We start from the raw sequence: 15,840 nt of genomic DNA on the forward strand, positions 1-15,840 counted from the left end.
CGCTTGGGTTTATTCCTAGTCATCATGATTCCGCATTATTTGTCAAGTGTACTCCTGGAGGTCGTATACTTCTGTCTTTATATGTTGATGACATGATAATCACCGGTGATGATATTGATGGTATTGAGGCTTTGAAGTCTGAGTTAGCTCGCTGCTTTGCTATGAAGGATTTAGGTTTGCTACGTTACTTTCTAGGAATTGAGGTTGCCTATTCTCCAAAAGGTTATCTTTTATCTCATTCAAAGTACATAGCAGATCTGTTTGAGCGTGCACGTCTAACTGATAACAGAATAGTTGATACTCCTCTTGAGACCAATGCTCGGTACTCTCTGTCAGATGGACCTCCTTTGCCAGATCCTACCTTATACCGTACTATTGTTGGCAGCTTGGTTTATCTCACTGTGACTCGTCTAGATATTGCGCATGCTGTTCATGTAGTAAGTCAGTTTGTCACTGCACCAACTACAGTTCATTGGGCTGCTGTCCTTCGCATTCTCAGGTATCTTCGGGGAACTCAGTTTCAGAGTCTTTTGTTTCCCTCTACTTCCTCCTTAGAGCTGCGTGCATACTCTGATGCTGATTGGGCTGGCGATCCCACCGATCGTAAGTCAACCACTGGCTTCTGTATTTTTCTTGGAGATTCTCTTATCTCTTGGAAAAGTAAGAAACAAGCTGTTATCTCTAGATCTTCTACCGAAGCCGAGTATCGTGCTATGGCTTCAACTACTTGCGAGATTGTTTGGTTACGTTGGTTAGCTTGCTGATTTCGGTATTCTTCTTCGTCATCCTACTCCGTTATATTGTGATAATCAGAGTGCAATTCAGATTGCACGCAATTCAGTTTTTCATGAGAGGACAAAGCACATTGAGATCGATTGTCACGTCACTCGTCATCATCTCCAGCTTGGCACCATCACGTTACCTTTCGTTCCTTCTTCTCTGCAGATAGCTGATATGTTTACCAAGGCATATTCCACTTCGCGCTTCCGTTTTTTGTCTGACAAACTCTCCATGCTTTTAGTTGTAGCATCGTGAGTTTGAGGGGGGATGTTAGAATATAATATATTATTGTTAGCTCTCAAGGGTAGATTAGTCATTTATTCTTTTTGTGTTTACCCTAGGTATATAAACATATTCTCTTTGTATTCTTTATTCAGTTTTACAATACTACGACTTGAGCTTTCCGCTCACTCTCTATTTCTTCGGTATATATTATGTTGGTTACTCGTCAACTTGAAACATTCTTCCAGCATTAAAATGGCTAGGATAAGTTGGACGTTGTTTTTTCATTTGGATTAATGAATAAATCTATAAATAAAAAACTACTACAAATATTGGGTTTATCTGGGAAAGTTTAATGTCACACAAATTATCATCCATGTGTATTTTTTACTAGTTAATAAAAAATCGAGTTTGGGTTAATGTCACACAAATTATCATCCATGTGAATTTTTTACTAGTTAATATAAAATCGAGTTTGGGTTCAAACAAGATATCGTGCTTACGAATTTCACAAATTTTGTAACTCTACATATGTAATACATTGATACAAAATAACCACACAATTGTAAAACAAATCCATTGAATCACCACTTTAATTATTTAAATCAAGGGTTCTTCATCTTGATCCTCAACTTTCTTGCAACCTGTGCGGCTCTGGGATGCACTGGCCTCTTACTTCTGTCACTCTGCTCCATTTCTAGCCAATTTATCACCTTCAATATAAGTGATTGTGGGAGTTTCCTATCATGCATTTCCGCCCCTCCTTTCGACTTTTTCATACCCTTTTCCAATGCGTCCTCTAAAAACTCCATGAACCAGTTTCCTGCTTCAGTTTCAACCTGCCTCCCCAGTTTGATAGTGTTGGATAAACTACAAGATAAAACTGGTTTTTTGTTCTCATCGCACTCGTTTGCAGATTCCATGGTTGTAAAGGCTCCCTTTCTATCCAAGTTCACTTTTTGGTTGATTGTGGATGATTTCAAATGCTTTCCCAAGACAGACGTTTGCTCGATTCTTTCGGGGAAAGCTGCTATGGATTTGTAAAGGTCAGCTCTTCTTTTTGATGCATTTGATTCTGAGTTCCGTTGGTTCATTGAATTAGGCACTATTTCATGTAAAACAGTGATGTCCCCTTCTTCATCTTCCCTGGGTTCTGCACGAGATTTTTTAGCCATTTCAGTAGCAGCAGTTGCTGCTTGAATGGACACTATTTCAGCAACTACTTGAACAATCTGGTTGTGAAAATCAAGAAACTGGTTAAAACAGCTTTCTGGGGCATCGGGTTTAGCTGATCTGGTCAAATTTGAGAACATCCTGCCAGCCACCAAGGATTAATGCATCAGCTGAGCCTGTACTTAACAAAACAAGTCAAAAAGGAAAAAGAGAGCACGGGGGAGACCAGCGGAGATGAGTAATAGATTTTTTTAGAACATAAGTTATGTAAAGACTGCAATGGATCCCCCCCGCCAACAGATACAAGATATTTCTTTACTTGAGAGATCGAACAAGATTTTCAGTGGCTGAAGCATCTCTAAGTGCTTGAAGTGCAATCTTCTGTGCTGTTTCTCGCTGTTGAACTGCTTCCTATATGCAATTTCCATAAGAAGTCAGCCATTAGACCTCAACTAATACATTTAACTCAATTATATCAACGAAAAATAATTTACCTTTCCAAGGATGCTAAGCTTTCCTGGTAAGTTGAAATGAAGGCTGGTGTCATCTGTGAAGTTTGAATAACTAGACTTAAATGGTGAATTTGAAATTATCTTCGATTTTGAGTTATTCTCTGAACTTCCACCAATATGGGGAAATGCAGTTGGAATCGCATTCCTCAGTCTTGGAGGTGGCGTTGAGCTCTTTTTTTCCTAGAACACAAAATAATCGTCCATTAACAGCACAAACTGGAAGCTTTAAAGACAAATTGAATCTGACAAAAATGAACTTACAGATATGTTTAAAGGGCTCATGGATATCATTTGGTCTCGGTCACATACGCTCTTGCTCCTAGGAAACTTAGACACTGGAACTGAAGGCAAAACTTTTCCGAATTATGGGTAGTTCAGCCTTCCCCTCTGTCATTTTAGACAAGAGAGCGCCCCCAACAGAAGATCTTACCGCACTTCCATCCCTCATCGTTTTCCCTCTTATCATAGGTGACATTTGGAAATTGTCAGCAAATTTCACTGCACTATGGGGCCTCTCTTTCATGGGTGTGCATTGATCGAAATCCAATGGAACTGGCTTCAAACTTCTTGGTGATTCAAGAACTTCACTCCCATTAGGCCCTTTCCCCCAAGAACCCCTCCTTTGACATGATGAACTTTTTCCATTGGTTTTTTGTTCTGCTTTCTCCCCCTTTTGCCTCAACCCCATTAATGGCTCCGGTGTACCCACCAATGGGTGCCTTCCCGGGATCGGTTTAATCCCTTTGACCACCGGAACAGGCGACCCAGGTTCTAAGTTATCCACATAAATGAACTGCCCCAATTGCACTTTGTTGCTCAGAACAAGATCATCTTGATCAAAAGGCAGGCTAGCGTAAATGGAATGTGAAGAATCGGATACCTTGATGTAAAAGCCATGTTTCGGCAGAAGAATTTTTTCATCCAAATCTGCAGGCACAATATCCGTGACCTGCAGAAGAGAGCTCCTGTGCTCACTTGTGGGCTTAACCCCTGTATTCAACCCATTTAACAGCTTCAACAGAATCCCGGGTGCCAAAGCCGCCATTAATTAAAAAAAATGGGTTAAACAAGCAATCAAAGAAACCCTTTCTAATCCGAACCCAGCAATTATCTTTCGATTTCAAGAAAAAAAATCTAGAATGAATCAAAATATATATATATTATTTTGACAGTAAATCCAACAAAGATAGTAGTGAAAATGCTCGGGATTTCAAAATCCTTTGGGTTTCCTTTCTCAATACTTCTACTTCTAGTGTGCCAACAGGTCTGGGCAGGAATTAGTATGGAGAGAGGGCTCAACGGTCAATATCTTCTGTAGCTGCTATGGATCATTTTTAAAATACTCTGATTTTGGAACGTTGCTAATAATCCAACGGTCATGTACTACGATTGTGGGTGACGTCATATAAAAGTTTTGAATTTAACGCTTTTTAGTTCATTTGCTTTTATTATGCGCAACCGAAACGCTTTTAGGCTCTGTGCTTAAAACGCTATTCACGAAATGTTTGGTCTAAATTAGTTTATAATATTGTAATTTCATAATAATTATTTTCAACGCTGTGTGAACATATATTTATATTTATAATTTATTAATAATTTAATAATTTAATTTGAAATAAAAGAAAAAAATATAAATATAGAAATATTTATAACTATGTTAGGCAATAAATAATGTGTATTATTTGATCGATCGATTGAAGAATTAGATAGAAGAGGAGGTCGAAGAGATTAAATTATGGAGAATAAAAATATTACGCCAGGGTTTAATTTTAATATAGAGTATAAATCTAAAAAAAATTAAAGATAAATTAACAATTTTGTGAAAAATATAGTTTTTCAATTTTATTTAATCAGTGATTATTTATACCTTCAATTTGTTATCAAAGCTTTGTCGTGAGCCCAATAATTTCTCTAAAATCCACTCACTAAGCCCATTAGAGATAGGAGACCAATTAGAATATGAGTGGGCCTAGCTCAAGTTTTACCAACAAGGCCTGAAAAGACTGAACCCACGATGGCCCAAACCCAGTGGATATTTCACTTATCAATCGAGTGAAAATTGATAAATGTATACAACGCAATAAATTGTGAACTTTTTAGAGACCAAAGATACAGTTACGGATCCTCGTTCCTTCTCAGCCCTGGCCGAAGCGTCGGAGTACTACTATAGGAGCCACCGAATCTACGGCGTGAAGAGATTCTGTCCTCTCCCGGCGGCGAATGGTAAGATTGTATTCTTGAGATGCTATATTCAGTTGAAGTCAATCTTGCCCTAATTTTCTTGTTTTGTATGATTTGGGACTTGTGTATTGCTATTGTGCTAAAACAATCGAATCTTGTGCTCTCCAAAATTGCATATTCAGTGTATGAATCCCAAATCCGCGGATGTATTTACTTTGAAATCTTGACTCTTCTTTCGAGCGTTTGGATGATGAAAAAGCCCTAGAATGTTATGGGCTTATTTATTTCACTCTGACTTGTTTCCCCAGTTCGGTTTAGTTTATTGGTGAAACTGTAAGCTTGATAAACGACATATAATTTATTGGTGCTTAGGTTTTGAAGATGCATGTTTTACTTTACCGAATTAAGCACTTCTTGTGGTGTTTCGTTTCCCTTTATCAACTTGCATAAGCAGTAGCTGTATACGTTGGCCTGTCTATTTGGATTCTACTGGCTAAAGTGAGAAGCTGGAGCGTTAGTGTTGAACCTTGGAAGTCAACTAGTTGGATATAAATTTCAAGAATTTTGGTGAATACCAAGGTTAATTTTAAAATATGAGCTCCCGCTCCCATTCTTACCCTTCTATATATCTAATTTTTAATCAAATCCTGTAACTAGGGGTTTTTGGCAGAATCTTAACGAAGAAGCTCTCTGTGGATAGCCATATTTAGTCTAGGAAAATGGTAATAAAAACCTTTAAGTTTTCAGAAGTTGCTATATCAATTTTTTGACTGATTGTGATGTGATTCTCAGACATAAATTCATTTTATTTCAAGCCGTTGGTGTAACCAACTGCTTTGTTCCGACCTTTATTTAGTGTGAAACAAAATTTGTTGGGACATGTGAAGCCTAGGATCTGCTTTCCTGATATTATATGTACGCTTATGAGTTATGAATTGTGGAGGCATAAATAAATTCACCCAAGAAGTAGGCATCTATATTTGCTTAGTTTCTGTCTTTCTCCCTTCCTACTCTAGCCATTTGGTGTAATGTGCATTCTCCACTGGATCATTTTGAGGATATCACTGCCGGAAACATTTAGTTGTTTAAACGAAGTGCCAATGTTTTAAAATCATATTCTTGCTTGAAGGTTTTCAGATCAAGTGTTTTTTTGGGTTCCATTCGAAAAAAAGGAAAGAAAAAACGGAAAAATAACATGCTGTTGAGCTTATGGTCTGCTGTATGTTTCAATCTGCAAATATTGGTGCTTACCAGAGCACAATTTTCTTGTTCTTTTGAATATTGATGGTGACAGACTCCTTGAGGTTTCATAATTCAATCTCTTCATTTATGTCCTTTTCCTTTTTTTTTCTCTTTTTTTAAAATTTGAGTTTCCTGTAAGTTACATGATTAACTGCTGTATTAATCTGTTTCACCGCCTCTTACTCTATTAAAATCTAGTTTGCAGTGTTGATGTTGATGGATAGCCGTTATTTGAGCGTATCTTGCTAACACACGAGACATCATCTGGCATTCTTTTAAACTTTTTGGTGGGAAAGCAAAGTTTCTAATGGCCAGTATCTTGTCTGGTGAGCCCTCGTATCGTGGAGCACCTGAAGGACATTCAAGGATTTCCCAGGAAAAACCAGAAGAAGGTGGTGGGCAGTGGTATTTCTCTAGGAAGGAAATTGAAGAAAATTCCCCTTCTAGACGAGATGGAATTGATTTAAAGAAAGAAAATTACCTGCGGAAGTCATATTGCACATTCTTACAAGATTTAGGCATGAGACTTAAAGTGTAAGTTTTTTTCCTGTGGAGATTGGTGATTCATCAAGTGTAAGTTCTCGTTAGTGGTAGAAGTTCTTAAATAAGCTCTATTTGGTTGATTTTCTCGCTTTTTGTTTGTTTTATTTTATTTCTAAGAAGCATATGAATTCATGTACATTTCACAAGCATAAACATCACAACATTGACTTTCTGCCATAGAGATATTTTGAGATAGAAGTGATATGATGGTCATCTGTGGTATCAAGTGAAGTATTTTTACACCCTGAGATTTATATCGATGGATTGTATGTATGCATGGTGATTACTATTTATATGCCTGCATATGTTTTCTTACTATGTGTGTAGTATATGCATAGTGATTGAGGTTCCAATTGTGAGTTTATATCATGTAAATTTTATGGTATATGTCTAATGTAAGATATCCATGCCGGGGAACAATGCATATGCTAGTTAGGATATAGGTAAGAATTCTTGCTTCTATCTCTTTAAATGTCATGAGGATAAAGGGAGAAGGAAAATTTATGTTTTAATTTCCTTTTGTGTCTATTTGGCATATGCTCTATGAAATTGATTGTGTTAGTTTGTTTAATGCTTTGCAAGGTACCACCATAACATTTCATAACTTTGTCTGAGTGGAGACTTGGGTGTGTTATAGCTTTGAGCTTAGCAAGAAAAAAAAGGAAAATTCCCGTCCCCAAATTTTTTATTTCAGTTTAGAGATAGGGTGGATTTGTATCTTGGACTGAAGGATTCCCTCACTGCGCTGCGGCTTGCGGCCCTAATCGTCCGACAGCTGTCTCACGTACCAATAAAAGGATTGGGGATTTGATGGCATCATTTTAAGAGGCACACAGATGTGCTAGAATTTTTTATGCTTCTCGCTGTACATACTTTCGCCGCTAAGAATGGGCAGGCTTGTGCCACTGCCATTAGTCTTTAGTGTCTTCTTCTTATCACTCTGTATGACCAGTCGATTTTAGGAACTATCTTCGATTGCCAGGTTGCTCTTATTATGTCGAAGATATTTCCTCAAACCACTGGCATAAGCCAGCTTATCATCTTTTTCGACTTCGAAATATACCCCAAGTCCCTGTTGAACTGTAACAACCCTCAGATCCAATGGTTCTTAGATCTCATAAAAGGGAGTTGACTTGTCTCTTCAGCCTGTTTTGGGGCTACTTTGTTGAATGCTTATTGATTTTCAAGTCCATTACCATAACAATTGTTCTTCTAGGCGAAACAGCCTTAACTGGCAGATGCCTCCTGTTGGTGATCTTTAGAATCTGTTGACATACTGATTTAGTTCACCATCCTATTTTTCGGTTGTTAACTGCACTTTAGTTTTTCCATCGAAGCATATGAATTTAAAATGCTACTGAAATTTATCTTAGCTCGATGTTGGATGTTTCATGATTGCAGGCCTCAGGTCACAATTGCTACGGCAATTATATTTTGTCATCGGTTCTTCCTTCGTCAGTCCCATGTGAAGAATGATAGGAGGGTGAGTTTGTTTATTCTCCCTTTGCTCTTAACTTGGTTTGGAGTTGAGGACTTCTATAGTAAGTTGCTTCGGTTGAGAATGAGTACACATAATGTTTAAGAGATTAACATCTGGTGAACTGATTGTGGATATGAAATATTTCTTTCTTCAGAGTCTTTCTAAAAATAATTGCTTCTTCTATTCTGGAAGTGATGAATTGTTGAATCAGGGCTACTTGTAAGTGGGTTGATTTTAAATGAGAAAGGAACACGATGTGATTGTTGTGTTTTTAATGGTTTTATTTTTAATCTTCCTTCTCATGATGGCAGTTTATTATACAATATGGAATTTTTAACGTATTTAATATGTTTGCTATGGATTGTATAGAAAATGGCACTTGTATCTGTTGGAGTTCTGCCACCATGAAATTTAATCTCCAAAGTTTTATGGTTACCTTATTTAAATGCTTTTCCACCGATAAGAAATTTTAAGGTGATTGTGCTCATCAACTTCTTCAAGTTAGATGGTGTTGTATCTTATCCTCCACTTACTCGTTATGATGTGCTGGAAATGTGAATCAAGTAGGAGTGTGTAACAGACTGTTCTAGTTTTCGAAGTGAGAAACGAGAGCTAATGATGGGATTTATGACTAAATTCTTTGGGGATTATTTGGTGTGTTGTGACTGTTGTCTATGTGTGGCTGGTTGTCATGGCTGGATGATTATGGCCGTGTGTGTGCCTGTTTATTCTGTTTCATCCCTATGAAGCCAGATCTTAGAGTATGATAGTCAAACACGCTAAGTGAAGCCAAAAGATAGGTTAACAGTGAGAAAAAGTACAAAACTGATGAATTTATAAAGATACGCAACATATAAAAACTTCAGGTGGAGATGCGCACATTCAGTTGAATCATCTGTGTACTGTCACTTTCTTCAACGACTTTATTGTGAAGGTGATTAAAAATCGGGTCTTATTTCCCTCTTCTTTGCAGACCATTGCCACAGTATGTATGTTTCTGGCCGGTAAGGTTGAAGAAACTCCTCGTCCCCTAAAAGATGTAATTCTCGTGTCATACGAAATTATTCATAAGAAGGATACTGCAGCCATGCAAAGGATCAAACAGAAGGTGACGTTACTTTGTTCCTGTAGCTACTTTCTAGTTGAATTTAACTGGTCGAGCCTGATTGTTTGTTTGCATCTGCTTGTGGCTCACCAGTTTTTCAGAAGATGCCTATATATGGAAAATTTTTTGCAAGTTTGCAGTCTGAATGCTTTGTTTTTCCAACTTGGATTTTGTGATGAGGTCTTGTCTGTCTTTTATATGACAGTTATTTATGTTTAATCCTTTGTACAGGAGGTATATGAGCAACAAAAGGAACTTATTTTACAGGGGGAAAGGGTTGTTCTGGCAACGCTTGGTTTTGATCTTAATTTACAGCATCCATATAAACCACTTGTTGAGGCAATTAAGAAATTTCAGGTTGCTCAAAATGCTCTAGCTCAAGTTGCATGGAATTTTGTCAACGATGGGTATGATATTTTCTTTAGATGAGTCATGATAATATCCTATCCATGGCAATTCTTCCTGCATTTGACCTGAGAAAACGGAACGCAGGCTCCGGACATCTCTTTGTTTGCAATTTAAGCCCCACCATATTGCAGCTGGTGCTATTTTTCTTGCTGCCAAGTTCCTCAAAGTAAAGCTCCCATCTGATGGCGAGAAGGTTTGGTGGCAGGAGTTTGATGTCACCCCCCGCCAATTGGAGGGTTGGTGCCTTCCCTTTGGTAGCTTGCACATCAACATCATGCTAGCATGGAATAGGTCTCACCTCTCTAGAACACGACGAATGTTCGAAAAGATGGTGCTTCTTGTTGAATTTGATTTTTTTAGCTCATAATTATGATGAAGGGGAATTAGGGAAGGGTCTAGGATAATACGCTTGATTGCAATGGGATATAAAGATAATTCATCAACTTTTTCCCCATTTTATAAATATTTCTTTTTGACTGGATGTCTTGTTCTTTGCAGAGGTTAGTAATCAGATGTTAGAGCTCTATGAACAAAACAGAGTGCCACCAGCTCAGGCTAGTGAAGCCGAAGGGAGTGCTTCTGGGGCTCAACGACCTCCATCAAAAGGCCCTCCTACTGAAGAGCATGTTACCAATTCCCATGGTGGTGCTACTACGAAGGCAGTTTCATCGAAGCCAGCACAATCAAGATCACTTCCGGATCAGCCACCTTCTGATGATCACAGTGGGCTTTCAAGAACTACTACTCAAATGCAAAATACTGAATATGGACGATCCCAAAAAGGTAGCAATTCGGATCTCAAAAGAGATTATGAGATTAATGATACCGAGAAGCGTGAATTTGAAGCAACACCTCGTGTTGTGAACGCAGAGGATGTTCAGAATAAAACAAGGGTTGGGAGTGAAGGACATGGAAAGCATGATCAAGAAGGGAATTCGGGTCGGATTGAAACAAGGGATCCACTAGAACCCAATGATAAATATCACGGCAAAAATTTGTCTAACAAGGATGGTGCAGTTGTCCAGTCACCTCAAGATGCTATGAAAAAAATCGACAGAGAGAAGGTCAAAGCAGCCTTGGAGCGGAGGAAGGCCCGCGGTGACATAACTCATAAAACGGACCAAATGGATGAGCTTGAGAGGGAACTGGAGGACGTTGAAGTGCCTGGCGAGAGTGAAAAGATTAAACAGGAAAGGAAAAAGCAAAGCTGGTCTAAACCTTCAATTAAACAAGACCATGAGAACTCTCAACCCATCAAATTTGCATATGAGGCCAGAGATGGTCATTACCAATCTACTAAAGGGCAGTCCTCATATGGAGGTGATTTTGATCCTGTAGAGGAAGGAGAAGTCGAATCGTTTGACGATGAACGGTCACCTAGGACAAGCATTCGCAAGAGAAAAGCTAATAGCCCTTTGGAAAAACCACAGGAGGGAAAACAGCTGACTGATCATGTATCAGGATCCCATAAACAAAGTCACCAGGAGTATTCAGAGGATAGAAATGGAGTGAGGAGGCTTGATTATTCAGAAAGAGGCAACAAAAGGCACGCACAGGAGAACCATGTTTGACGTATTCACTGATTGCTCGGGTATGCAGGGAGCACGTCTTGTGTTTTACATATTGGACCGGAAAATCTGGTATTTTTTTATCCCCATTGGTTTGACAAGACATATAACCAAAGAAGTTTTATGACACTACTTGATCATGCAAACAGCTAATTGAAGAGAGCGTATCACTTAATATTCAGGTTGGAATGTTGGATCCATTGCTACGCATGGTTTACCTTCATAATTGGTTATCCTATACGCTGTCATTGAGAGCTTTATGTAATAACGGGAAAAGGAAGAAGAGGAGATAAAAATTCTAGTGTATTTGTGAATGGTGCTTAGCCAAGTTTATGTTTTATCTTCGAAGTAAAAGGAACCAGAAATGGTACAAAAATATTGCAATTTTGAGTGATTCGAGATGTTTAAGTCCAGTTTGATGTCTAATATTTATTTTCTTTCCGTGACATTATCCTGGATTTGAAGCCCGTTTCGTGGCAAATGTTGGGACTGTCTCTAAAGCTTTGAGTGACTGATGCGAATGATTTATATTCTGCCCTGGTGCACTGTTAGTGATTTCTGAATCAACTGCTACATCTGTGTGGACCAATATTCATGTTTCGACTCTTTCGGTAGCGTAAATGAATGGACTATTCAAAGAGAATTTAATTTGTATATTAATTAAAATAAGTAATAGATTAACGCTTCACATGTGACGCGAGTATTTTGTGTCAAGGAAAAAGGTTAAATATTATATTAAAAGTCTATAAATCATTTAATAACTTCGAATAAAATGATTAAAAATATAAATAAATTCGACACAATAAATTTGAACATGGAAAAATTACACTTGGCCAAAATTTAATTTTTTTAACATAACTGTTGTCTGTGAAAAGAAAGACAAATTTATGATCAATTTACATGTTTTATAATATATATTTTATTTGAGTTACCCATGAGAAATATTAGTTTTATATCAAAAGTATTATTTTTTATTTTAAATATGGATATAGTTAAATCGTTTTACGAATAAAGACACGTGAGACCGGCTCACAAGATACTTACTAAATATGTTTTATCCAATGAATATATATCTCCAAAGCCTACTTTCACACAAACCTTTGAATATCAAGATGCTCGAGTCTTTATCACACTTTTTTTTTAAGGAAAGGCTTAAATCACACGTTTAGAATCTTTGCAAAGGGGGAAAAATAATGTGAAAAGATTTTCAACTGAGTAGCATAATTCTTCGCATGCAACATGCATTATGCATACAAATGGATTTTTGGTGACTTGAGAATCAGGGACCATTTACGTATGTCCATGGATGTTATGGACATGGATGCACACCTGATCTGCTTAGCAGCAATCAATTATGCTGACCAAATAAATTTATGACCCGTCACTTCTCGACTTATTTTATTGGTTGGATGTCCAAAAATTGGTACAGCAAAATGATGCATTATTTTCTAGATTGATCGATACTGCAAACACATACATAATTTATTCATACCCACATATTTGAACGTATCGGATCGGATCTCAATTTGAACATAAAAAGAGAGTTGGGTAGGATCGGGTTGGATCTCAATATGCAGTCGTCCAAGTCAGATCATTCTGAAAGATCCAATGACACACCTCGATTTTACCGGGTTTGGATCCCAATGCAATGAAGGCTCCATGGCCCTGGCTCCAAGATGAAGTATCCAAATGGCAAACGGCAACACCATGGTTGATTTTAACCCTCGATTTCGGGTCGAGAATATCCGCTTCGTAGACCCGGACTTTTGGAACCGAGTGGCAATAGTAGATCATATAGAAGTAAAGACTTTGATGACATGACAGCCGATTTGGTTACTTTTCCTCCGTTGATTTCTTTGACTTCTCCAATCATGATATCACCTTTCGACCCTTGGATGTTCTCTGTGGATCGGACCGTCACGTTCCGTCCTAACACAGACGTGGCAAAGTCAATCATATCTTCAATCGACGCCACGCATCGCTTGACCTCACCGGGACTCGGCTCCCCTCTCGCAATCTTTCAACGACTCGATCATGATGTTCACAACACCGGAGTCATCACTCGCATGGTAAAGCCTTTTCATTTCTGCCAACTTCGAGGTTGAAAAAGGTAATTTGGACAAGATTGTCCGAGGCAAAAACGACCTTTTCGGCATTTTATCTTGAATATCTGGCATTGGCATGATTGTACCACTCTTGAGCATCTCATCCCGGAAGAACTTCCCTGGTTCGATCACCCGTGAGTGTACCTTTTTATCCCGGGATACTAAAGAAGACACCACCGATGAGCTATCATTAGTGTAGCTGCTAAACGTGACACCCCTTTTCTCATAATCTTTGAAAGTATTGTTGATTCCATAAATCTTGAAGCCGACAGTCACTGGGTCAGCGGCATTCTTGCCGTAGCCACTAAATGTGTCAGTGCCTTCATTGAATGTCTGTGCATAATTGAGGAAATCCACCTTTCCAGCGTTGGATTTTTTGGCATAAGATTGGAAATTGTCGTCTCCTACATTACCATTATCCCTGTAATTCTTGAAACTCACTACTGGTTTACTACTTTCAGAGCCATAATTTTTAAAATTATTTTCGGGCACATTTGCATTACTCCCATACGTAGTGAAGGTATCGTTTGGAGTCCGGCTTTCGGCGCCATAATTACTAAAAGAATTCCTAGGGACATTCGAACTATTCCCATATGAAGTGAAAGTATCCTTCGGAGCATTCCCGGTTTCGCCATAGTTGGTAAAAGTGGAGCCTATTACATTAGTTAGGTCGTCCCCGTAGCTCTTGAATTCATTGCCAGAATTGTTTCCCTTTTTGCCGTAGCTTGTGAAACTCTGATCTCCGGCATTAGCCTGGTTGGAATATTGTATGAACGATTGTTTCCTTGCATTGCTTCTGTCCGAGTAGGATGTAAACCGGGCACCGGGCACATTTACTTCAGTGTTGTAGTTGTTGAATTCCCCTTTTCCGCCTGTGGCAGCGGTGCCGTATGTGTTGAATCTATCGTCTATCACACTTGAATCGTTCGCGTAGACGGTGAACTTGTCGTCATGGTCGGTGGATCCACGGCTGTAGCGACGGAAGGTGTCCTCGACGACGTATTGAGTGAAAGAATCAACTCCACCGCGGCGTTTGGTACCGTAGTTTGTGAAGTTATCGAAAACGTAGTTGGCGAAGTTCACATCTTGGGAGTGTTTCTCCAGGCTGGGAGCTAAATCAGAGAAGCACAAAAGATCTGCCTTCGCGCAGAAATCAGGAAGCTGAGTTGACAGAGAGTTTTGATCTGCACGTCTAGAGAAGGCCGCGTAATCGGTGGCAGTGAGCGGCGAAGCCTTGTCGAGTAAGAACGATGGCTTTGTCAAGTTGTTCGATATCCGTTTCTCCCAGTAACGTGTTACGTAGGCTTTCGGGGTAAATGGGTTTACTCTGGCGGCGGTAACTCGAACCTGGATATACACAACAAAAGCATTGAGGAATGAGATTTTAAGGTTGGAGGGGTTTGCACTGCTGCTGAGTGGCGGATTATAGTAGCTGAGGAGGAGCAGGAGGAGGATAGTCGGAGCTGTGGCGGATGGCATACTGATACCGTGGAGTAATTAAGAATGCTGGTGGGTTATTTCGTGGAATGGAGTCGAAGGTTTTTTTCTTTTCCTTTTAAAATACGTCCAAAATTATTGAAAATTCTTATTAAATAATATTGAAACACAAAATTCCTGTTAAATTATCTAGTAGACAATAAAAAATTATTATTTATGTTAAAATTATTATTTTTCACTCTTCAACATCTTTTCGAACAAAAAGATAGTTGAGAGACATTAAATACCTATATCTAAATATCGATCGAAATGTTATATTTAAATAACGTGTGATTCAAAAGATTTGAATATTACAATTATCAGTAATTAAAATTTTTTAATAAATAACAAGTGCCGAATTCTAAATCTGAGCCAAATTTACAAGTTCTCCATGATCAGCTCAAATAAATAACTTGAAGATTTTGGTCTTAAAATTAGCCATATTTTAAAAATGGTCTGCTCACCTCCAGTTGTATCAACTCCGCCCGATTATTATATTTTCACATCAACACCTTCAATAAAAGAAATAAATAAAATTATCAAAAAAAAAAATTTACAGAACTAAAATTGAAATTTAACATAATAAAAGACTTCATTATTTATTAATATATAATATATGTGTCCAATGTTGGTATTTATAAAGTATTTAAAAGATATCAAACTCAGATGTTTTATCTCAAATTTGTGACATTAATGTCGTGTGTTATGAGCTATAGACACCACAACCCTTTATTTAAAATGTGAACCGATCATTATTTTTGAACTATCGTCACATGATTCACAAACTACATGAATAATGACCTTTCTTAAATATGTCATTCGATTATTATAATTTCTGGCTATCGCAAATATATATATATATATATATATATATATATATATATATATATATAATATATTGCATGTGTACATTTATTTAATCGAGTTAAAATTAAAATAAATTTTTTGAATTTCATAATTAAAAATATTAGAATAAATATGATTATAATTTATAAGGTAACTTGATTTCTTTGGTAAAATTTACTTCGTTAATACCAATTTATAA

The 15,840-nt window shown here is 37.8% G+C and overlaps 4 protein-coding genes across 6 annotated transcripts; 1 reads left to right on the forward strand and 3 right to left on the reverse strand.

Annotated features, from left to right (window-relative positions):
• Nucleotides 1-1,508: 1,508 nt before the first annotated feature.
• On the reverse strand, nt 1,509-2,982 carry LOC142533906 (uncharacterized). Its single transcript, XM_075640838.1, has 4 exons — nt 2,949-2,982; nt 2,670-2,867; nt 2,495-2,586; nt 1,509-2,316 (listed from the first exon to the last, which is right to left on the reverse strand). The coding sequence occupies exons 1-4, from the start codon at nt 2,976-2,978 to the stop codon at nt 1,608-1,610; spliced, it is 1,029 nt and encodes a 342-aa protein (XP_075496953.1). The 5' UTR covers nt 2,979-2,982; the 3' UTR covers nt 1,509-1,607.
• A 33-nt stretch (nt 2,983-3,015) lies between these two features.
• LOC142532422 (uncharacterized) lies at nt 3,016-3,732 on the reverse strand. Its single transcript, XM_075638726.1, has one exon. The coding sequence runs from the start codon at nt 3,730-3,732 to the stop codon at nt 3,016-3,018; it is 717 nt and encodes a 238-aa protein (XP_075494841.1).
• A 1,041-nt stretch (nt 3,733-4,773) lies between these two features.
• On the forward strand, nt 4,774-11,642 carry LOC142533922 (cyclin-T1-3-like). Of its 3 annotated transcripts, none has more exons than XM_075640856.1 (7): nt 4,774-4,910; nt 6,309-6,644; nt 8,055-8,136; nt 9,107-9,241; nt 9,470-9,645; nt 9,731-9,882; nt 10,145-11,642. In XM_075640856.1, exons 2-7 carry the CDS (start codon nt 6,418-6,420, stop codon nt 11,215-11,217), a joined length of 1,845 nt encoding a protein of 614 aa, XP_075496971.1. In that variant the 5' UTR covers nt 4,774-4,910; nt 6,309-6,417; the 3' UTR covers nt 11,218-11,642. The 3 variants fall into 3 exon arrangements, with proteins under 3 accessions (XP_075496971.1, XP_075496972.1, XP_075496973.1); XM_075640857.1 differs by having other exon boundaries at nt 6,316-6,644; XM_075640858.1 differs by having other exon boundaries at nt 6,407-6,644.
• A 1,065-nt stretch (nt 11,643-12,707) lies between these two features.
• On the reverse strand, nt 12,708-14,892 carry LOC142533413 (polygalacturonase 1 beta-like protein 3). The gene is given in 3 exon segments (XM_075640164.1): nt 12,708-13,038; nt 13,040-13,219; nt 13,221-14,892. Coding segments are annotated over 3 exon segments (2,016 nt in total). The 5' UTR covers nt 14,799-14,892; the 3' UTR covers nt 12,708-12,780.
• Nucleotides 14,893-15,840: the final 948 nt, after the last annotated feature.

Source organism: Primulina tabacum, chromosome 18, assembly GCF_025594145.1.
Source record: "Primulina tabacum isolate GXHZ01 chromosome 18, ASM2559414v2, whole genome shotgun sequence".
Lineage (NCBI taxonomy): Eukaryota > Viridiplantae > Streptophyta > Magnoliopsida > Lamiales > Gesneriaceae > Primulina > Primulina tabacum.